Source organism: Peromyscus maniculatus, chromosome 23, assembly GCF_049852395.1.
Source record: "Peromyscus maniculatus bairdii isolate BWxNUB_F1_BW_parent chromosome 23, HU_Pman_BW_mat_3.1, whole genome shotgun sequence".
NCBI classification, from domain to species: Eukaryota; Metazoa; Chordata; class Mammalia; order Rodentia; family Cricetidae; genus Peromyscus; species Peromyscus maniculatus.
The window spans coordinates 39894427-39915829 of record NC_134874.1 but is presented as its reverse complement, the minus strand read 5'-3'; the positions used below and the strand labels follow the sequence as shown (position 1 = coordinate 39915829).

Genomic DNA, 21403 nt, shown 5'->3' with positions numbered 1-21403 from the left:
AAAGCTAAAGTATTCATGCTATAATATTTTATTCACAAATTCAAGAAACACACAACACACACACACACACACACACACACACACACACACACACACATTTGAAGAATTAGAAAAGAAAGATGGGTCCTGCTTTCGTATCCATCCTGTAAGCCTATGTCTTTTTATAGGTGAATTAAGTCCATTGATATTAAGGGATATTAATGACCAGTGATTGTTCATCCCTGTAATTTTTTCGTGGTAGTGTGTGTGTACTTCTATTCTTTGGAGTTTACTGCTGTGGCTTTATCTATTACCTGTGTTTTGGGGGGTGTATATGACTTCCTTAGGTTGGAATTTTCCTTCTAGTGCTTTCTGTAGGGCTTCGTTTGTGGATAAGTATTGTTTAAATCTGGCTTTGTCTTGGAATGTCTTGTTCATTCCGTCTATGATGATTGAAAGTTTTGCTGGGTATATTAGTCTGGGCTGACATCCATGGTCTCTTAGTGGCTGCATTACATATGTCCAGGTCCTTCTGGCTAATTGTTGTTCTAGAAACCCCATTCAATGACTGAGGGAACCGGATGCAGAGATCCACGGTCAGGCCCCAGGTGGAGCTCCAGGTGTTCAATTGGTGAGAAAGAGGAGGGTTTGTATGAGTGAAAACTGTTGAGACCAAGGTTGGAAAAAGCACAGGGACAAATATACAAATGAAAGGAAACACATGAACTATGAACCAATAGCTGAGGAGCCCCCAACTGGATCAGGCCCTCCGGATAAATAAGACAATTGATTAGCTTGAGCTGCTTGGGAGGCATCCAGACAGTGGGACCGGAATCTGTCCTCAGTGCAAGAACTGGCCGTTGGGAACCTGGGGCCTATACAGGGACACTTGGCTCAGCCTGGGAGGAGAGGATTGGACCTGCCTGGACTGAATCTACCAGGTTGAACTCAATGCTCGGGGGAGTATTTGCCCTGGAGGAGATGGGAATGGGTGGTGGACTGGGGGGAAGGCTGAGGTGGGTTTGGGGGGTGGGAGGGGGGAGAACAAGGGAATCTGTGGCTCATATGTAAAATTAAATTTAATAAATAAATTGTAAAAAATGAAAAAAAGAAGAGAATGTTCTCATCATGAAAAATGGTTAATATTTTGTAGAAATGTGTATCTAGTTATGTAAATATATTGCAATAAATTTAATTTTATACTGAAAAGTTAATTAAAATAAAATTTAAAAATGTATTTTAATTACAAAACCAAATAATAACTAAAATTAAAAATTGATAAGAATATTATTCATAGTGATAGAAAATCTCCATGACTGAATGTAGAGTTTTCTGGAGGCCAGAATTGGAATACTGTTTCATATGTCATTTAATTGCTATTTTAAAAATTTGATGAGCCTCCAAAACAATTTCCCTAATATCTCTGTACATCTTAATGCACACCAACATCAAATAATGATTTCTGTTTACAAACAGACTTTCAAATGCACATGGTTAGATTTCTTGATGATAATCATTATAGTGGGATAAGCTTGTACTTCTAGATAGTTGTAATTACATTTACACATCAATGGTACAGCCAAACATTTTTTAGGCAAGGAGGAAAATGAACAGTTCAGAACAAAGATCCTATACAGCAAAGGCAGCTGACAGGCTGGGTATCAACATGCAGTAGAGTGAAAAGCAACTGTTACCTACAACTTGTATAGGAATCAATTCAAAATAATCACAGTCCTTAGCTTAAAACATGAAACACTGAATGTGATAGGAGAATACACAGCTAATAATTGTCAAGACATTAATGGAGGCAAGAACTTACTGAAGAGAATGCCAGTGATATACAAATTAGCCTTAGATATCAAAAGAAGGAATCGCACAAAATGAATATGGAACGACAAAATAGTATTCTCTACACCAAAGAAAACTGTCATCAGAACACCATATAATGGGAGAAAACACATTCCATATGTTCTTTAGTTCTTGAACTAATGTCAAATATTTTCAGTTAACTGAAAGAGTTTTAAATCAAGGTAACAACACAGCCTCCAACCACCAAACCGGTAGTAACATGAACTAATCTTCTACCAAAGAAAAACTCATACAGCTAGCACCTACTTTACAAAGTTTTTAACAGCACTGATCACCAAGTAAATGTAAAACTAAAATTAAGCATTGATTGTTTCCAGTAATTGGTGTAGAGCAATAACTAAGATACATGAGCAGAAAGAGAAAAAGAACAAAATGTCCACTATGGATTTCTGCATGTTTTTCAATTCACATCATTTCCATTTAAAAATCAAAGGAGATAGAATATGTTAGAAATTCACTTAAAAGGATAATATGAAAGACTGGAAAAATTAACGGGAGGTTAATCCATTAATATTTCAGGGAACTTTAAATGACATGCAGATCACATTATTAATGAAAGTAAATGGAATAGAAGCATTGAAGTACTTATATTTGTAGACTGCAGGAATACATGAAAAAATGAATAGTGAAGTTAAGAACGGAAAGCTTTTGATCAACCTTGAAGTTCATATTTTATGTTCACAAAAAGAAATGTGAACCTATTTGAAAGGAATTGTGAGAAATTTTAGAATAACCACAAAGCAAATCTTTGTCCTGTAATATGAAATACATTTATTGGGAAGAGAGCACCTAATTAGAAACATTGTGAAGTCCAAACTATCAAGGAATGTATTCTCCATGAAACTGAAAACCTTCTGTAAGGCAAAGGACACTGTCAAAAGAACAAAACAGCAGTCTACAGAATGGGAAAAGATCTTAAGCAACTCCATATCTGACAGAGGGCTGATCTCCAAAATATACTAAAATCAGGAAACTAACTATTAAGAAACCAAATAATTCAATTAAAAATGGGGTACAGAACTAAACAGAGGTTCTCAACAGAAGAATCTCCACTGGCGAAGAATCACTTAAAGAAATGTTCAACATCCTTAGCCATGAGGCAAATTCAAATAAAAAGAACACTGGTCATCCATCTTATACATATAAAAATGGCTAAGATCAAAAATTCAAGTGTCAGCTCATTCTGGTGAGAATGTGGAGCTAGAGGAACACTCCTACAATAATGGAGGGAATGAAAACTTGTGCAGCCACTTTGAAAATCAATATATTGGTTTCTCAGGAAGGTAAACATAGTTGTAGATCAAGACCCAGCTATACCACTCCTAGAAAATACACCCAAAAGATGCTCTACCATATCACAATGGTTTTTGTCCAACTGTGTTCATAGCAGCTTTATTTGTAGTAGCCATGAACTAGAAACAACCTTGATGCCTTTTAACTGGTGAGTGTATGAAGAAATTGTGGCACATTAACACAATGAAGTATTACTAAGTTTTAAAAAAAATAACATCATGAAATTTGGTGGCAAATGGATGGAACCAGAAAAGGTCATCCTGGTAGAGTTAACCCGGACTCAGAAACACAAACATGTATGTTCTCACTTATAAGTGGATATTAGCTATAAATAGAACTACACTACAATTAACAGACCCATAGAAGCTAAGTAACAAGGGGAGATCATCCGATGGGAGAGAGGGTTGCTTGTTTCAGTTTCTGAACACAACAGATCTACTTGTAATTGCATTGTTCAAATGCCATATTGACTTGTCATGTAAGCTTTACCTTTAAGTGAATGTTAAAAAATGATGCTCATAGATGAGTAGAGAGATTCTCTGTTTGGAGTCTCTTAGGGGATATTGTGGTCCACTCATAAAATACATTTAAAAAAATGTACCTGACAAGGAAACTAGCCATCCTGCTCAAATGAATTAATACACATTAATTTGAAAGGATATACTTCCTTGTAATACGTATATATACCTAGTATAAATAGTTATATATATATACATATATATATATATATATATATATATATATTTAAAATTAGGACTGCATGAAAGTAAAATAAAATTAGAAATTAAGACACAAATATATTAATGTGATGAATATATTCCTGGCCACACATTCCATGTACATTTTGTTACGACTATCAGAATGAAAATACCTGTCTTCATACATTCAAAATGTGAGGAAAACCAAGCATGAGAGGAAAATACAAAAGAAACCCACATTCCACATAAGGGCACATAGGCACACTCCTGTAAATGGATTTCTGTCACCACATTTGCTATGTCTATTTCAGACTAAACTGTCAATACATACTTATATCTATCAACTTTTCCTCCCTGATCATTTTTCCTGCTCTATATCCCCAGGACTGATGAATTAGCACTGCATCCAGGTGTCATCAAAAAGACAATTGTATCAGCATGACATAAATGTATCTTCTTTCTTAATTGTCCATCTGCTAACTCCTCACCTGTACCTTGTTTGTTTTCCATTTTACAGGGTATTGTTCTAAATTAAACGCATGCCATCTTCCTCCATTTCAGACCTTAATAAGTGGATTCTATGGCTACAGGAATGTCTGCATGGAGTAAAACAAATCCCACATCCCACAAAGACTCCTGCTTAGACATTTCTCTCCAGCAGAGTCCACACAATGCTACTTCCATTATCTGCCATGGCCTCTAAATCAACTGGCATCAAACTAGATACAACCAGCAGAGGTCACCAACAATATCTATGTGTCTTGCAGAACACACCCATACCAGATGTAAATAATTAGAAAAACTGGAATGCAATGGAGAGTATGGTGCAAGATTGACAGAATCTAAAAGATTAATAATCAGAATTATGCACAAAAATTGTATTTCATTTTGAAATCATTTTAACAGAAGAGGTCCCAAAACCAAGTTCTCATATTCTGACTTCCAAAACAGCAGCAGCTAGCAAGGCAGTCCCTGTCACTCTATCCTCATATGAAGACACTGTAGTCACTGCAATTAATAGCATTACATATTCTCAAAGGGAAAAAACTACACTTTAACAACTGCCTAAAACAATGTGTCAACTTTTGAAAATCACTGTCTCTGTGGAGAAAGCCATGAAAATGTCTTACCCATGAACAACAAAAGGCAAGGCAGAGGAGTGTAGAGAGGTTCAGAGTAACAACTTTACTAAATGACATGAATTAAAACAAACCCTTCTTTCTTTGAGGGATGAAAAAAGGGAACAGGAGGAAGACACACCTGGAAAAGAGTTCTGTGTATACAGGAGAGGGAATGCCAGGATGGGAAATGAAAGTTAAATTCATGTGAATGCAAACTTAGTTGAGGACAATGAAATTGAATTCTGGAAAGGAATAAATTTTAAAAGCACTTACTGTATTGCCTTTTCATCTTCACATCTAGAATCATATATATCCATGCAGTAATAATTAACAAGTGAAAAAAGTGCAGCAATCGTCACATTCCCATAACTATGTATAGGACTTAGTGACTTTAAATCGCACTGAAAAGCATCAAAGGAATTAAGAGTAACAAGAGTCTGCAGGAGCAAGAAAAGAAAAATCCAAGAGAACATCATAAAATACAAGTGTCTACCACAGTGTAACACGGATTCCAATGTGTTCAGCAGCTACTTATACAGCTCAAGTATTGTGAGTGCAAGAGTTTGTACTAGTTTTGGTGACTGACATCATCACTCTAATCACAGATATTTTTGACAAGCCTCTTCTACACTCCATGGAGAATTGTGGACAATTTTCTTCCCTGAGACTTCCCATCAGAGACACTGCACTCAGGATAAAAACAAGTTTCAAAACTCATTTGGGATCTTCTTTATCCACAGGCCCAATGACTTCACCTAGGAAGACAGAACAGCAAGACTCCACTGATGACTCCACTTGAATGGACTTGGCAAGAACACTCTATCACAAAAGTTACATGAGACAGTGACTCAGGATGATGCAAAGACCTTGCAAGGGAGGATGCCAAGGGAGACGAGAAGGAAAACATTCTGGAAAATGTCCCAACCAGATATAGTTCAATGAAAATCAGTAGGACATCCTGCTTTTTAAAACTGATTATTCCCTATGCCAATCTATCATGTTAATGACCTGGGGGAATCTAAAAACACTTTTTCTGCAAACCTTGCATGTTTGCATAACAAAATTTCTTCCATGTCCCCCTATACTTCAAAAGTTCTCTGTGTCAACACTGGAAAACTGATAGGCTGAATTCACTAATTCCAAAAAATGGCTCAATCAATGGTGAGATTTTGATTTGTTTACTTTTTGAACTCAGACTTACTGTGCTTTATTTGTTTTTTCAATGATGAATCATTCTTTAATATAAAATCCCAATCATTCCCTACATCCAGAGAAAAGATTCAGATACTATGTTTTCTTTAATGTGAAGTATTGAGTATACCCCTTCCATTCTATCCAAATAAATAAATAAACAAACAAGAGCTTATATACACCATACATCATGTATAAAGTGTTCCTTCTTAATGTTTTCGATGAAGTTAACTTAGGAGTAGAAAGTGCCATGACTGTAAATTTAATTTCACGTGTGCAAATATACACAATATGTTAGCCATAACTTCACATAGGTTCCATTCCATTACTTTATGCAACCTTAGTGGCTAAGTTGAATATAGCTGCTAGCTTCTAACCTAGTACTCCCACACATTTCAATATTTATCTGTGAATAAAGAGCAAGTTCTGAAAACAATTACATTTACTGATTGTCACAGGGGCCTGCAGTTTCATTATCTTGACAAAGGTTATATATAACTCTAGATTTTTGTCTCACAGATGGCTCTGTTAAGCCTCTAAACACTGATACATATGACTTTCGATGGAAAATGTGTAATTTCATGAGGTGATCAGTGTGGATAAGGTCATTATTGTTGGACCTCATATGGCTGGAAAGACCAATTGCCAAGATGGAGAACATGGAAAAGAGAATTGCTGAGATATCATGATCTGACTCTCAGGGAAACCTAGTCACTTTTATTCAGATGTTCAGAGAATCAGCAGATCCAGGGAAACTTTCAGCTTGAATTTCTGTGTTTTAAGTTGTGGGAGAATATAGTTCTCATGTGTTAAACACTCATATTTGGTTCCGTTTTACAGCTTTAACAGAACAATGAACTGTGTGTACACATTGGTGGGCTGGTTCAAATCTTTTCAGCAAACAGTCTCCTTGGTAACTCAAAACAAGCCGTACAGTTCTTCTATGTGACTGCCACAGATTTGTTCTCATTTTTATTTTATTGTCTGATACTTGGGATTTCATATTATCACTAGGCCTTATGATCCCCTTCTGTGATCTGCCACATGTATGTGTAATTTACAATTCATATGTCAGTATGATGGAAATCAAAACACCTTACCTTATCATTAGTGTGGGGAGAAAAATGTGGAAATTGAACAAAGTGGACATTGATATCAGAGAGATCATAAAAGTTGAGATGCAGAAAAATGACCTTGAGTCAGGCTGTATATGAGTTCACATTACTTTTTATTTTTTAAATTTCTATTATTAAGAAATTTTCTATTCATTTTGCATACCAATCACAGATCCCCCTTTTCTCCCTCCTCCCATCCTCCAGCCTTCCCTCCCAACCCACCCCTCATTCCTAACACGTCCAAAGCAAGGTCTCACATGGCTGGTCAACAAATCCTGGTTTATTCTGTTAAGGCAGGTCCAAGCCCCTCCCCACCACACCAAGGCTGCCCAGGGTGTCCTACCATAAGCACTGGACTCCAAAACCCTCACTCATGTACCAGGGACAGATACTGAACCCACTGTGTGGGGGTTTCCCAAACAGTTCAAGCTAAACAACTGTCTCACTTATCCAGAGGGCCTAGTCCAGTCCAATGAAGGCTCCACATCTATTGGTCCACAGTCCATGATTGTCCACTACGTTGGCTGGCCATCTCTGTGCATTTTTCCACTATGATCTCTATGTCCCTTGCTTATACAATCCCTCCTCTCTCTCATCAACTGGACACCCGCAGCTCGGCCTGGTGCCCCACTATGGATCTCTGCATCTGTTTCCCTAAGTTACCAGATGAAGACTCTATGATGACACTTAGGATATTCACTAATCTGATTACTGGAGTAGGCCAGTTCAGGCATCCTCTCGACATTGCAAATAGTGTCAGTATACATACTAATTCATAAGTGGATACTAGATGTAAAGCAAAGGATAACCAGACTACAACCCATAGCTCCAGAGTAGATAGCTAACAAGGAGGACCCAAAGAGGGATGCATAGAGAGCCCAACAAAGAAGAAATAGATGGAAGTGCAAATGAAATAGGTACAGGTGCAAATGGGGTGAGGGTGGGTAATGGAGGGCAAGGGATAGGGGATGAGAAGATAAGGAAATGGGAGGTTTGAGCTGGAACAAGGACAGAGTGGGAGAGCAAGGAAATAGATACCATGATAAATGAAGACCCCACCTTAGACTACATTGTATTTTAATAATTTATAAAGTAATGAGTTCACTTAGAATATTTCTACAGGAGATTAGATTTTTTTGTTCTACTTCCCATTTTCTAACTTCTAGATATCCTTGCTGTATACTTCTGCCTCATTCAAACCACTTCCTTCCACTTTAAATGTGTCCTGTGTCCAGTTCATTTTTTAACACTGTGCACTCTACTCTATGGGAAACTCTTTCTTCTGCAATCAGAATTCCTTACTTACCATTTATCCCTTTGAACTTTAAATAAGAACATCTCTTATACAGAAGCAAGATTTGGGGGAGATTTTCAGAATTGTGTTAACTCAGGTTCTCTGCGTATTATTTCTAAATTAGATGTTATTTCTGACATCAGGAACTTAAATTCTGGTATTTTACAAGTTTCTTGGACAACACTGGAAATAAACTCAGAAATTTGTATCCCATGAAAAGTGTTAACATCTGTTTAGGCGCTCTGTTGCTCTTCAGAGAAGCATTCAGACATATGGAAACTTCACAAATGAAGTGTGTGTGTGTGTGTGTGTGTGTGTGTGTGTGTGTGTGTGTGTGTTGACTTACATGTATTTTAGGTATATTTATATAGAGAGTTAATAGTGTGATTCTTATTGAAATTGTCACATTTCCTCTCATTTACCATCCCTTCTTTCCCCTTATGTATTTACCTCCCTCTCTATCCCAACTAAAGTCACCCCATCCCATTTTGTCATATCCCATTAAGATCACTAGTGTACTGCACTTCCTCTTCATTTCCCATACACACCCTGCTGTGGTTGCTTTCTCTTTTCCTGATTTCTCAATTGCTTCACGTCATGGATTCATATCTGAAGATGTGGAGCTAAGACCCAAAGAAAAGGATATTGAAGATAGTAGTACAGGATGTGATTAAATACAGAAGACACTCAATTTGAACCCATCACAGTTTTGACAAAAGGCCCAAAGTCCAGACACTTTCAAAAGTTAATTTGAATAGGTGAGAGACATGCCATCAAAATACCACAGGCTGGAAAAACAAGCGGTAAGCAAAAACATAAAAACAGAATAATATTATTGTAATTAGGATATACCAAACTCTCAATTAAATATCAAAAATACTAACATTACCATTGCATGGAACTCATGATCAACTGGGCCAAAAAGATGTCACAGCAAAGGGAGATATGAAGCCAACACTTTATCATCTGTTTCTGTGAAGGAATATTTTCCGGTTCTTGAATCATGATGTGCAAAATGCTGGGTGAATCTCTGAAGATATATCCAAATTGATTCACTGAGCAAAAATAAGCCACTATGTGGCAGTCCATTCTAGTCCGTCCACCAGCCCTTAGATAATAAGACAGAGATTCATTAATTATGAAAGTTCAGCCTATAACTTAGGCTTATCTTAACTAGTTCTTATACCTTAAATTAAACCCATTTCTACTAATCTACATACTTCCACATAGTTTGTGGCTGCTACCTCTCTTCTTCATGTATTGCTTGTTCTGATTCCTGGTGTCTCTTTCCTCATCCTAGAACCAGTAGCACATGCAAACTCTGGTCCTGGCACTTTCCTTCCTGTCCATCTTCTCTATCCAAATTGCTGGCTCATCTGAGGCGAATTCCCCTCAGCTAGTCACTGGTTCCACCCCTTGATTCAAGGTATAACTTTATTGGGTAGTCTCAGGAGTGTCTGAATGTGATCAAAACATCTCACAATACTAACTCATGACTTCATGCATTGTATTTTCAATTATTTAAGACAACACAAGTGAAGCCAACACTATTACCTATTCTCTTTAAGCTTCTGATTTCCAAATTTATTTTTACAATGTGATCTTCATTATACTCAAGTATTTATTTTCCAAACAAATATGTGTTACATTCCAAACTGCAAAAATAGTGATCTCATACTTAATTAGGATGTAAAGAAGCTTCTCTTTGGAGCAGATAATGACTAATACAGAGACAAAAAATGAGCAATATATATTCTGTATTGTGGAGAATGATCAGTCTTAAGTGGGACATTTACTTCACGTCAACTCCTACAAGGATTCTGGATCCTTATGAAAGAGTGGAAAATTGTCAGAGTCAGTGGCTTTGATTTACTATAAGAAACTATTTCTTGGTGCACAAGAAAGCAGTTGAACATATGAACTCACATTAAGTGTGACAATATGCACAGGCCTATTGCAACCACAGAGAGGACTAAATCCATGTATTGAGATGGGAGATAGCAAGGAAGATCTGCTACTCACTGAGAAATTACAGGCTTTTGACATTTGATACATACTTACCAAGAAGAAATACAATTTTTTTAAGCAAAATATCTCTGATATCTCTACAGCATTCCAGAGGATTAGCAAAGAATCCAGACATCTATGGACAAGCCTTATATACTTCATGTTTGAAACTTAGGGCATAAAGTTAAGCTGATAAATATAGGGGTTAAATCTAGAGTCCCTAGATTGTGGGGAAAAATCATCAAAACCCACTAACAAAATTCACAAAGAACTAATAAAAATAAATAAGGAATGCCTTGACCTTTGGTCAAACTTGGTGAATTAAAGATGCAGGCAAAGTTAATGCAAAGCTCCTGGTTTTGGTAAAGAGAGTAATATCTCTATACAGAAAACATACACTGTACACAGTGGAAATATTTAGGACCTCCATGGAGCAAAACAAATCTCTCTCACTGTCATCCCACAAGTAAACACACAGAGGCTTTTACTAATTAAAATTGTATGGCCATAGCAAGCTTCTACCTAGCTAGCTCTATATCTTAAATTAGCCCATAATTATTATTTCAATTTGATCCATGTGTGTTTTTGCCTCTTATTTTACCATATTCGGTTGTATAGTACTCCCTTGAATTAGAATCTTACATGGTTTAAATTTATTGCTTCAGATTTCCTGCAGTGTATGTACTCCACATGTTCATGAAATTATCATGTATCTAATGCATACAAAGCATCCATACCCTAGGTAATTTTTTCCTGATTTGAATTGTCCAACTCAATATATTAAAAAAAACAAATATTGAAATCATGGTTTGCCTTTTGTGGGTCAGGGTAATTGTACAAAACAAATGAATAATGCACCACTTGAAATCATGGAAATGTTCAAAGACAATAGCTATCCAAAATATTCAAATGATTATACAAATAATCTAATTAGGCACATAAATATTACTGACGAGGAATTATCTTTAGTTCTATCCTTTTCAGCATTGTGTCTCTATGCCCATTATCACACTCTCTGGTTATAGTTACCTTGTGACTATTTATGTTCCTTGAATGTGTTTTGATATAGATTTCAGCTACTGTTGCACCTCTTAACCTGGAAATAATGTTCCCTCCACTTCAGTATCCAGATGTGTTGTGAACAAAAGTATGGGTAACGTTATTACCCTGTAATATTGCAAGAACCGAAACTGCAATATCCTCTACTTCTCAATAGAAATTATCTCAAAATCATGCAATCATTGCATCTTATATAAAACATGCTATGTTTCATAAAATGCTTTTACACAAAAATTTGGAGGTGTTTATGAGGTTTGTATTAATGAAGTAGTGATATTTAGCCAATCCTTTCTATCCAATGCAGCTCAAGTTCATCATAACAATGTCAATGGTGAAACAACTCTAATTCTACTTCATAAAATCATAGGCAAATATTGATTTTTTTCAATATTTTCTGGTCTATGATTGTGTCTCTTGATACATGGGAAGTTCCTCCCATAATTCTCTTGTCTATATTGTTTTTGGGTATTTGGATGCCTATGGTAAAGACTGACCCTTTTTAATGATTTTTCCATGCAGCAAGGTGCCTCTTGCACTCAGAAAGTCTGTAGGAAAACAGGGAAGAAAACCTACTGACAGAAGAATGCTGAGGTTTTCTTTTGCTAGTTATCAGATGTACATACAGGGAACAATGAAGTCCAACCTTTCTGGTCAACTTTGATGAATCAAGAAATTTGCTGGGAATTATGAAAGTATGGGTGTAAAGGACCTATGCATAAGTCTGTCCAAAATAATGAGGATGTATGGGTTCAAATACATACAGAGTGGTAACTTAAATTGTGTATGTTAAATGGTTCAATAAAATGAAGATGCTATTGTGTAATGATATGTTAGAAAAAGCCTTGCTGGGCTAAATAAAGTTGAAAGGGCCAGATAACCCTAAAGCCAGGCATGATTCAATCAAAATAAATGGGACAACTTACTCTCTATTAATGAGTACTGTCTATGCAAATCTCTCTTTCCCAGGACCTGGAGGAGTTTTAAATATCTCTTTCTATAAATCATGTATGTTTGTATAACAACATTTCATCCCTGTCTAATTACTCCAAAAAAGAGTCTGTCTAAATCCTGGGGATATCAGTAGTCATGTTGAATTCATAAATTTCAAAGCAGCAGCTTAATGTCAAAGCTGAGATTAAGTTTCCTATTAACAGTCTGAACTTTGACTGTCTGTACAATTTTGTCATCTTTTCTCGGTAAATCCTTCATTCACATAGATTTCTGATTTCTCCTTGAACCAGAGTGCATGCTTCTTTACTTTTTGGGCTTTTCCTTGAATGTGTGATATTGTGAGAAACCTCTCACTTGCCTCCATAAAACATGATATCTGAGAAGTATGTCCAATATATCATGTTGTACAAAACACGTAAAAAATGTATCCTGAAATTTCTATAGTAATTTGAATTTAAAGCATGGAAAATAGTATATGCTATCCTGTAGCCCTAAACTAAAATTTAGTATAATTATATTCACAATAATTTAAATGTAAAACAACCATGTCAAACAAAAAATGTTAGTCACTATGCAAATGAGGACCTTCATTGAAAATGGTGCATCAAGATTGCTTAATCAATTGTGCCATAATCCCTGATAATGCAATATGTCTATACAGGAGAAAATAGAAACATTATACATGGTATGTTAACCAGGATTTTTTCTTCAATTCATTAACCTAATTACTGCTCTTAAAAACACAGTATCTTGGCCTGGCAGTGGTGGTGCATGCCTTTAATCCAAGCACATGGGAGGCACAGGCAGGTGGATCTCTGTGAGTTCCAGACTATCCTCGGCTACCTAGTGAGTTCCATGAAAGGGGCAAAGCTACACAGAGAAACCCTGTCACGAAAAACCAAAAAAAAACCCCACAATATCTTTAATATAAATAACCAAAATAACTACTTTTTCAGCAGACAAAAGTTAATTCTGGGTATTTGAAATGAAGTTTATCTGAACAGAAAATTATGGAGGGTGAACTATCCAGAGTTTCAAGGATTTTAGAAAAACACACATGCTTAATACCTCAACCACACTTCATGTAGATTCCATTGTATGATGCAAAGTATTACTTCTATTTGTTTATACAACCTAAGTGACACAGTTGAATATTCCAGGTAGCTCTTAAACTGAGCATGATCACACGTGTACACATCTGCAGTGTATAGAGAAGCAGAGGTTCTCCCTTCTGAAGACAACAAATGCATTTACTGACTTTCACACTGAACTACACTTACCTTATCTTGAACAAAGTTATAGAAGACTCTAGACTGGCATCTCGACAAAGGATATATTGAACTTCTATGCCCTAATATCTTGTGACTTATTGTAGGAAATGGTTCATTTGATGTGATGATCAATGTGGATAAGGTAATTATTAGTGGATCTGTTGTAGTTGGAACTCTATCATACAGAATCTCCCATGGCATGGACAAGATGAACAACTTTAATGCCAGAACTTCAGGGTCTTTACTTCATGACATTCAGAGGGTAAAATGTCATTTCTTTGTCAAAAGCTCAGAGAACAATCAGGCCTATGGAAAGTTTGAGTTCCTGTGATCTAGAGTTGTGCAACAAAAATATCTCATGCTTTAAACACTCAGATTTGGATCATTATTTTTATTTTACCAGAATGTCATTGCTACATTACCAGTTTATAGACAGTTGGTCTGGTGCAACTCATATTACGATAAATGATCTGTGTAACTCAGCATGAAACATGGAATTCCTGACATTATTTTTTACTAGTATCTGAAACCAGTTAATTCATATTATCACAAGAAACTTCTCATATCCTCCGGATATATATATATATATATATATATATATATATATATATATATGCAATGTATACATATATAGTCTTACTAGCATGAGAATAGACATCAAAACCTGTAATATTTTCATTATACTTTATTGAAAATTGTGGAAATAGAATCAAAATGGACACTGTGATAGAGAAATCTTAAAAACTGTCATTCTTGAGTGACTCTGTCTCTGATTTAGCATTAATTTTATGTATTTTTAATTAGATCATTGAGTGAGGAGTTTGCTTAGAGTACTTTCACCTAAGCTCAGATTTTATTGATTCCCTTCCCCATATTCTACCCCTGTATGCATATGGAGAGCCATGTGACTTCTCCAGGGGACAAGGCCTCAGAACAGCACAAACTCATTATCCTTGTGAAAGGCCCTTGAGCATCTGACTCATTTTGACAAGGACAATGAATAGTTCCCTGCATGATTCTACGCAAGACCCCAGGAGCATCTGTGCTACCTACTTTCCCTGCTTTCTTTATACAAACTATATGGCTAGCTGCCTCTAGTTTCACTTTCACAGAGCTACAGATAAAATGGTTATTACAAGAGAAAAACATCCTGCTGGTGAATTTCCTCTAGGTGAGTCAGTGGGGGCATTGTTAAAAATATACAGTGTGCCTGATTAACCCCCTAAAGATTTGTTGTTTCACATGTGATTATAAATTCAGGATTTTCAAGAATAGGATGTTTCCTTTCCAATACACCTTAAGATTATCCTGAAAGAGTCACAGTTGTTAATGATATTAAAATTGTGCATAACTGTTCAGAGAGAATGATTCTAAGTGCAAGAGTCTAGGAGAAATGCTAGTTCTGAGTTTATAATTTCATATTCCCCATGAAACAGCACACTCAACTGGGATTCCCTATAATCCTCAGGGATAGGACATTGTGGAATGCTTTTATCAAATATTCAATCCCAACTTCACAAGCTTTAACAAGGAGAGAATAAATACTCCTCCCCCTTCACATTTTAAATCATGCTCTCTTTGTACTTAGTGATCCTAATTTAGACTCTGAGGGCATTTCTGCTTCCCAGAGGCACTCTGATTACCAACTACCTAAAAAACCTATGGGTAGATGCCAATATACATTAACAACAACAACAAAACAGAAAAATTGAATAGAAGGACCAAATGTCTTTTTTACTTCTGAAAGATGTTATGCTTGTTACTATTTACAGGATGCTGATACACCACTTTGGATTCCAGACTATTCTCATGCATCTCTTCAGATGTCCTCTGTCAAAATGATAGCAACACATTTTTTATGTTGGATTACCTTTTTTGTACTATAAAATATTTTTGGACACTTACCATTAATTTTGTTGTTCCTCTTGGTTTGTGTTTAATTTAAGTTTTTCTGTTTCCAGTCCTCTACAAAAAATTAAGACTTCCTCTTTGCATACTCCTTCCTGACATTCACAAGCTCCAACTTAAAAAAAAAGGCCAGAAAGTAGTGTCGTACACCTTTAATGCTCCCACTTGGGAGACAGAGCCAGGAGGATCTCTGTGAATTCCAGGCCAGGCTGGTACAGACCAAAATCCAGGACAGGCACCAAAGCTAAACAGAGAAAGCCTGTCTCAAATAACCAAAGGAAGAAAGGAGGGGATGATTGGAACCATGTGACTTCTTTGGGGGACAGGTCCAGAAAATAGCATGAACATATTCTTGTTGTGGCAATTCCCTTGAGAGTAAAACCCATTTTCCTAGCCAGTAGATGGTTCACTGCATAGTTTTGGACATAATGACCCAAAGAACATATTTGCTACCTGTGCACACTGCTTTCTTTATACAAACCATATTGTTGGCTGCTCTAGATTCACTGTCTCAGAGTCATGGATAAAATATCTATTGCAAGACAAAAACATTCCCCTGATGGAGCTCCTCTGGGTGGGCATTGTTGAAATATACATGTACCTGATTCAGTCACTAACAATGTGATGTTTCAATTGTGATCATGTATTCATGATTCTCTGAACAGGGTGCTGGCTTGCCAACACACTTTGTGACTAGTCTGAAAGAGTCACAGTAATTCATGACAATACAAATTTTCATAACTGTTCTGGAGAGAGTGATTCTAATCACAAGTGTCTAGGAGAAATGCTAGCTCTGCCTTTCCAATTTCATATTCACCAAGAAACAGAGCACACTCAACTGGGATTCTGTATAATCCTTAGGGACAGGCCATTGTGGAATGCTTTCCTCAAATGTTAAAACCACAACTTCACAAGCCTTAACAAGGAGAGTATAAATATTTCTCCCCCTTCACAATTTAAATCATGCTCTCTTTGTATTTAATTACCTTAATTTAGACTTAGAGGACATTTCTACTTCCCAGAGACACTCTAATTACTAATCTAATTACCTACAAACCTGTGGTTAGATGGAAATGTATATTAACCAAAAGAAAAAGACCAGATGTCCTTTTGACTACCAGTAGAGATTATGTTTGTATCTTTTTGCAGTATGCTGATACATCACCCTGCTTTCCAGACTGTTTTATTAGGCAATATGTCAGGCTCTCAATTTCCACCTCTGCCCCTATCTGAACCATAGGCATTTATGCTATGGAAACTATTGTTAATCTCCTTTCTCATTCTAAATGCTTAATTACTGCCCTGATTTTCTATCATTGGAACTATAACTGTCTTTACTATGGCCTTTGTATAACAAGTACATATGGCTGATCATATTAATACACTGTCTTGAAATGTTTTCTTGCTCTTTTTACTTAAGAATCTACTGATGAGGGCCTTGTGAATAGGGTTAGTGCACTGGAGAATGCTGTCTTATACATAGGTATACAGATTCAACCTATTGAAATGAGACCTACTTCAATTTGTCATACAAAATATACATGGTTTTGTGCTACACCATTGTCTTACAATGGTTCTCATTATCCATGGGAACAAATTCAGGCTCATATTAGATGAATATGGAATAGTTCTAATCTAGATATAAGTATTCATTTCTCCGTGAGCAAATTCCAATTATTTCTCATGCACATTTCCAGGTGTGCTCTCCCAAAAAGATTGCATCTCATTTTTAAAATTCCATTACCTCTTTTGTACTATAAATTGTTTTTGGACATTTATCATTAATCTGGCTGTTGCTCTTGGTTTAATTTTAATCTTAATTCTTCTGCTTCTAATCCTCTACAAAAAAATTAAGATTTGCCCTTTGCATAGTCCTTCCTGATGTTTGTTAGTTCCAATTACAAAAAAAAGGAGATGCCAGGACCATGAGACTTCTTTGGAGGACAAAGCCTGAGAATAGAATAAACAAATTCTTATTGCAAGTCCCATGAGAATACAACTCATTTTGAAAATTCAGTGGATACATCCCTGCATAATTCTCAGCATGACCCCAGGAGCCTATCTATGTGCTACCTGATCACCCTACTTTCTCTATCCAAAGCAGTTGCTCACTGCCTCTAGTTTCACTTCCTCAGAGCTACTGATAAAGTAGCTATTGTAAGATTAAAAGATCCCCCTGAAAACTGTCTTCTGTGTGAGCCAGAGGGGATGCTGTTAACTATATACATTATGCCTGATTCAGCTCCAAAGCCTTTGTTATTTTAAGTGTGACCATGAATTCAGAATTCTCAAGGTCAAGATGTTGCCTTTTCAATGTTCCTTGTGATTAGGCTAAAAGAGTCAGAGCAGTTCATGACAAAACAAACTTGCATGACAGTTCTGGAGATAATGATTCTAACATCAGGAATCTAGGAAGAATGGTAATGAAAAGATATCAAGAGTTTGAGAAGAGTCTAGGAACATGGAATGAAGCAGAATCATAGAAATCCACAATGCCCACATTTCTAATAGCTTTGCCAAGACTGTGAAAATTTGAGAGGAGGCAGACATGATAAAAAGCATAAGCGGTGCCGACTATTAAGAGAAAGGTTTTAAGTTATGAAGTTTGTAGGATGATAAGAAAAAACCTGGTATATCCCCCAAAGGACATTGCTGTGGGATGTTCTGTATGTCCTGTGGGAGCCCGTTCTCGGGTTCCTCATGGCTTTACCCAGCAGGTCCACAAAGAGGAAGTTTGGGACCACAGGCCTGAGTGCAGGTGTCTGAGATGGTCTATACTTGGCTGTGCTATGGGATGGTCTGTATGTCAAGTTGCTCGGATTAGTCAATAAATAAAACCTGATTGGCCATGTCTAGGCAGGAAGTATAGGTGGAACTAACAGAGAGAAGAAATAAAAGAACAGGAAGGCAGAAGGAGACACTGCCAGCCACCACCAGGATAAGCAGCATGTAAAGATACCAGTAAGCCACGAGCCATGTGGCAAGGTATAGATTTATGGAAATGGATTAATTTAAGATATAAAAACAGTTAGCAAGAAGCCTGCCACGGCCATACAGTTTGTACGCAATATAAATCTCTGAGTTTACTTGTTTGGGTCTGAGCAGCTGTGGGACATGTGGGTGACAAAGATTTGTCCTGACTGTGGGCCAGCCAGGAAAACTCTAGCTACAAATGGTGCCCAATGTGTTGGCAAGAGTTTGTACCTAAAACCTGAGAAAAGAATTTAAAATGGAGCTAAAAACAGCTTCCTTATTGTTTCTCTCAAATGAGCGGCAGCTGCTGGTTGTAGCTACTTGTGCACTCCTAGTGTGTGCACTCAATTTGCCTTATGGCGGGAATGAGGCCTCTGCAAGTGGCACATTAAGCTGCATGGTGGATTTAGCCTTTGCTAGTACAAAACAAAACAGGTTTCTGGGCTCCACGCTGGTCAGATAAAAGCATAGACCCACGATAGCTCCCAGAGCTGGTGGTAAACAGACCACCACCATTTTGGGAAGCTGAGGTGGGTGGAGTCAGCAGCCATAGCACCGATTCAGTCTTACAAATGCTGCAGTTTAAAGCAATAGATTAACAATAAGACAGATTCAGATGGAACAAGACTTTAAATGCTTTACAATGTGTGTAAAAATGTACATAGGCTTGGAAGATAGAGGAAAAGGAACATAGACAGTTATATAAAGAAATAGAAAGTTTTAAAAAAATAAAGTCTTTAATGAGAAAGTAAAAGTAATGTAAAAATAAGCCATGTAAAGATGGATATCATACAGAGAGTCTGGATTATATTGTCTTTGGGATTTTTAACTGAAGAAAGACATTTGATTGTAAAGACTGCTCAGTTAAATCAATGTGTATATTTTAAATGTATTTCAGTTTCGAAATCTATGTCTAAGGATGTGTTGCTTTGGAGACTCTGCTTTTGTTCCTGCAGAAAGCCAGATGCTATGGATTTGTTCCAGATTAAGACACATAAGGTTTGACCAGCCAAGACCCACTGAAAGTTCTATGATGACACCACGGCCCAGATGATCCAACCTCCAGAATGGTTTGAAAGCAACTGGCTCAGACAATACAGCCTTATGGACTATTCCATAATCCTAACATTTCTTTGTATCCCCATAAAATACAGCAACCCCCCTCCAACAGGAAGTAGTAAGAGAATCTATACCCAAATTCCCAAATTATATGTAATTTTACTTTGTTAAGGTTGAAACCTTCCTTTTTTTTAAAAAAAGGGGGCGCACCAGCCCAACTTGGCCCCAGACTTCTCTTCTGAACCAGAGTTGAGTATCTGGGCACAGCCGGGACCCCATCCCTGGGCACCAGCCACTCAGGGAAGACCTGCCCAACTTGGCCCCAGGTTCTGGCCACCAGGCAGGTCCCCTTCTATCCCCACCAGGAGGGATCCCCTTTTCCAAGCCCCCCAGCAGCCCCTGCAATCTCCATGCCCTGCACCCACACCCATCTGCCTGAGACCCTGCCACTTCCCGAGACTTAGGGACCGGCCCCCAAACCCCACCCTGACCCTGACTTCCCTTCTGGACCAGAGAGGTGAGTATCCGGGCCCAACCTGGACCCCATCCCTGGGCACCAGTCACTCAGGGAAGACATGCCCTATTTGGCCCCACGTTTTGGCCACCAGGCAGGTCCCCTTCTAGCCCCACCAGGAGAGATCCACTTTTCCAAGCCCCCCGGCAACCCCTGCAATCTCCACGCCCTGCCCTCACGATGATCTGCACGAGACCCCAGCCACTTCCTGGGACTTAGAGACTGGCCCCCAGCTCCCATCCTTCCCTGGACTTCCCATCTGGACCAGAGAGGGCTCCCATCTTGCCCTGGACTTCCCTTCTGGACAAGAGCTCATATCCTGACCTGGACTTCCCTTCTGGACAAGAGTGCACATTTTACCCCGGACTTCCTGTCTGGACAAAAGCTCCCATCCTGCCACAGACTTCAGTCCAGATAAGAGCTTCCATCGTGCCTCGAAGTTTCCATTTGGACAAGAGAGCTCCCATCTGGACAAGAAAGAGAGATTTCCTGAATCCGTCAGCTCTGTCTGAACCAGGTGCACTGATAAGATCAAGAATGAACCACAAAGAGATGGGCAGACTTCAAGGCAGAAGTACACACAACAAAATGAAGAGCAATACAGCATCACCAGAACCTAGCACGCCTCCAACACCAAGACCTGAACATCAAAAATTGGAAGTAGCAGAAGAAAACAGCCTTATGAATAACATCATGAAGAAGGTAGAGGCTTGTGTAGAGGAAAAGTCAAAAAAAATGGGAAGAACACTGTAAACAACTAGAGGAAAGGGCAAACAAATTAGAAGAAAACAATAAAGTCCTGGAAGAAAACAAAAAGTACTGGAAGAAAACAATAAATTACTGAAAGAAAATCATGAAAAAGCAATGAAACAAATAAAGGAAACAGTCCAAGACCTGAAAAGGGAAATAGAAAGAATAAAGAAGACAAAAACAGAGGGAATGCTGGAAATAGAAAAACTGAATAAAAGATCAGGAACTTCAGGTGCAAGTATAACCAACAGAATGCAAGAGATGGAAGAGAGGATCTCTGGCATTGAAGATACAGTAGAAGAAATAGTTTCATCAGTCAAAGAAAACACTAAAGCCAATAAAGTCATGAAC

General features: G+C 37.6%; 1 protein-coding gene across 1 annotated transcript in view; it reads right to left on the bottom strand.

The window, feature by feature from the left end:
* LOC143270428 (vomeronasal type-2 receptor 116-like) overlaps positions 1-20730 on the bottom strand; it is a 31546-nt gene extending 10816 nt beyond the window's left edge. Inside the window, exon 1 of the mRNA XM_076560354.1 lies at positions 20663-20730. Within this exon, the coding sequence (XP_076416469.1) occupies positions 20663-20730 (68 nt within the window). The remainder of the gene's footprint in view (positions 1-20662) is intronic.
* Positions 20731-21403: the final 673 nt, after the last annotated feature.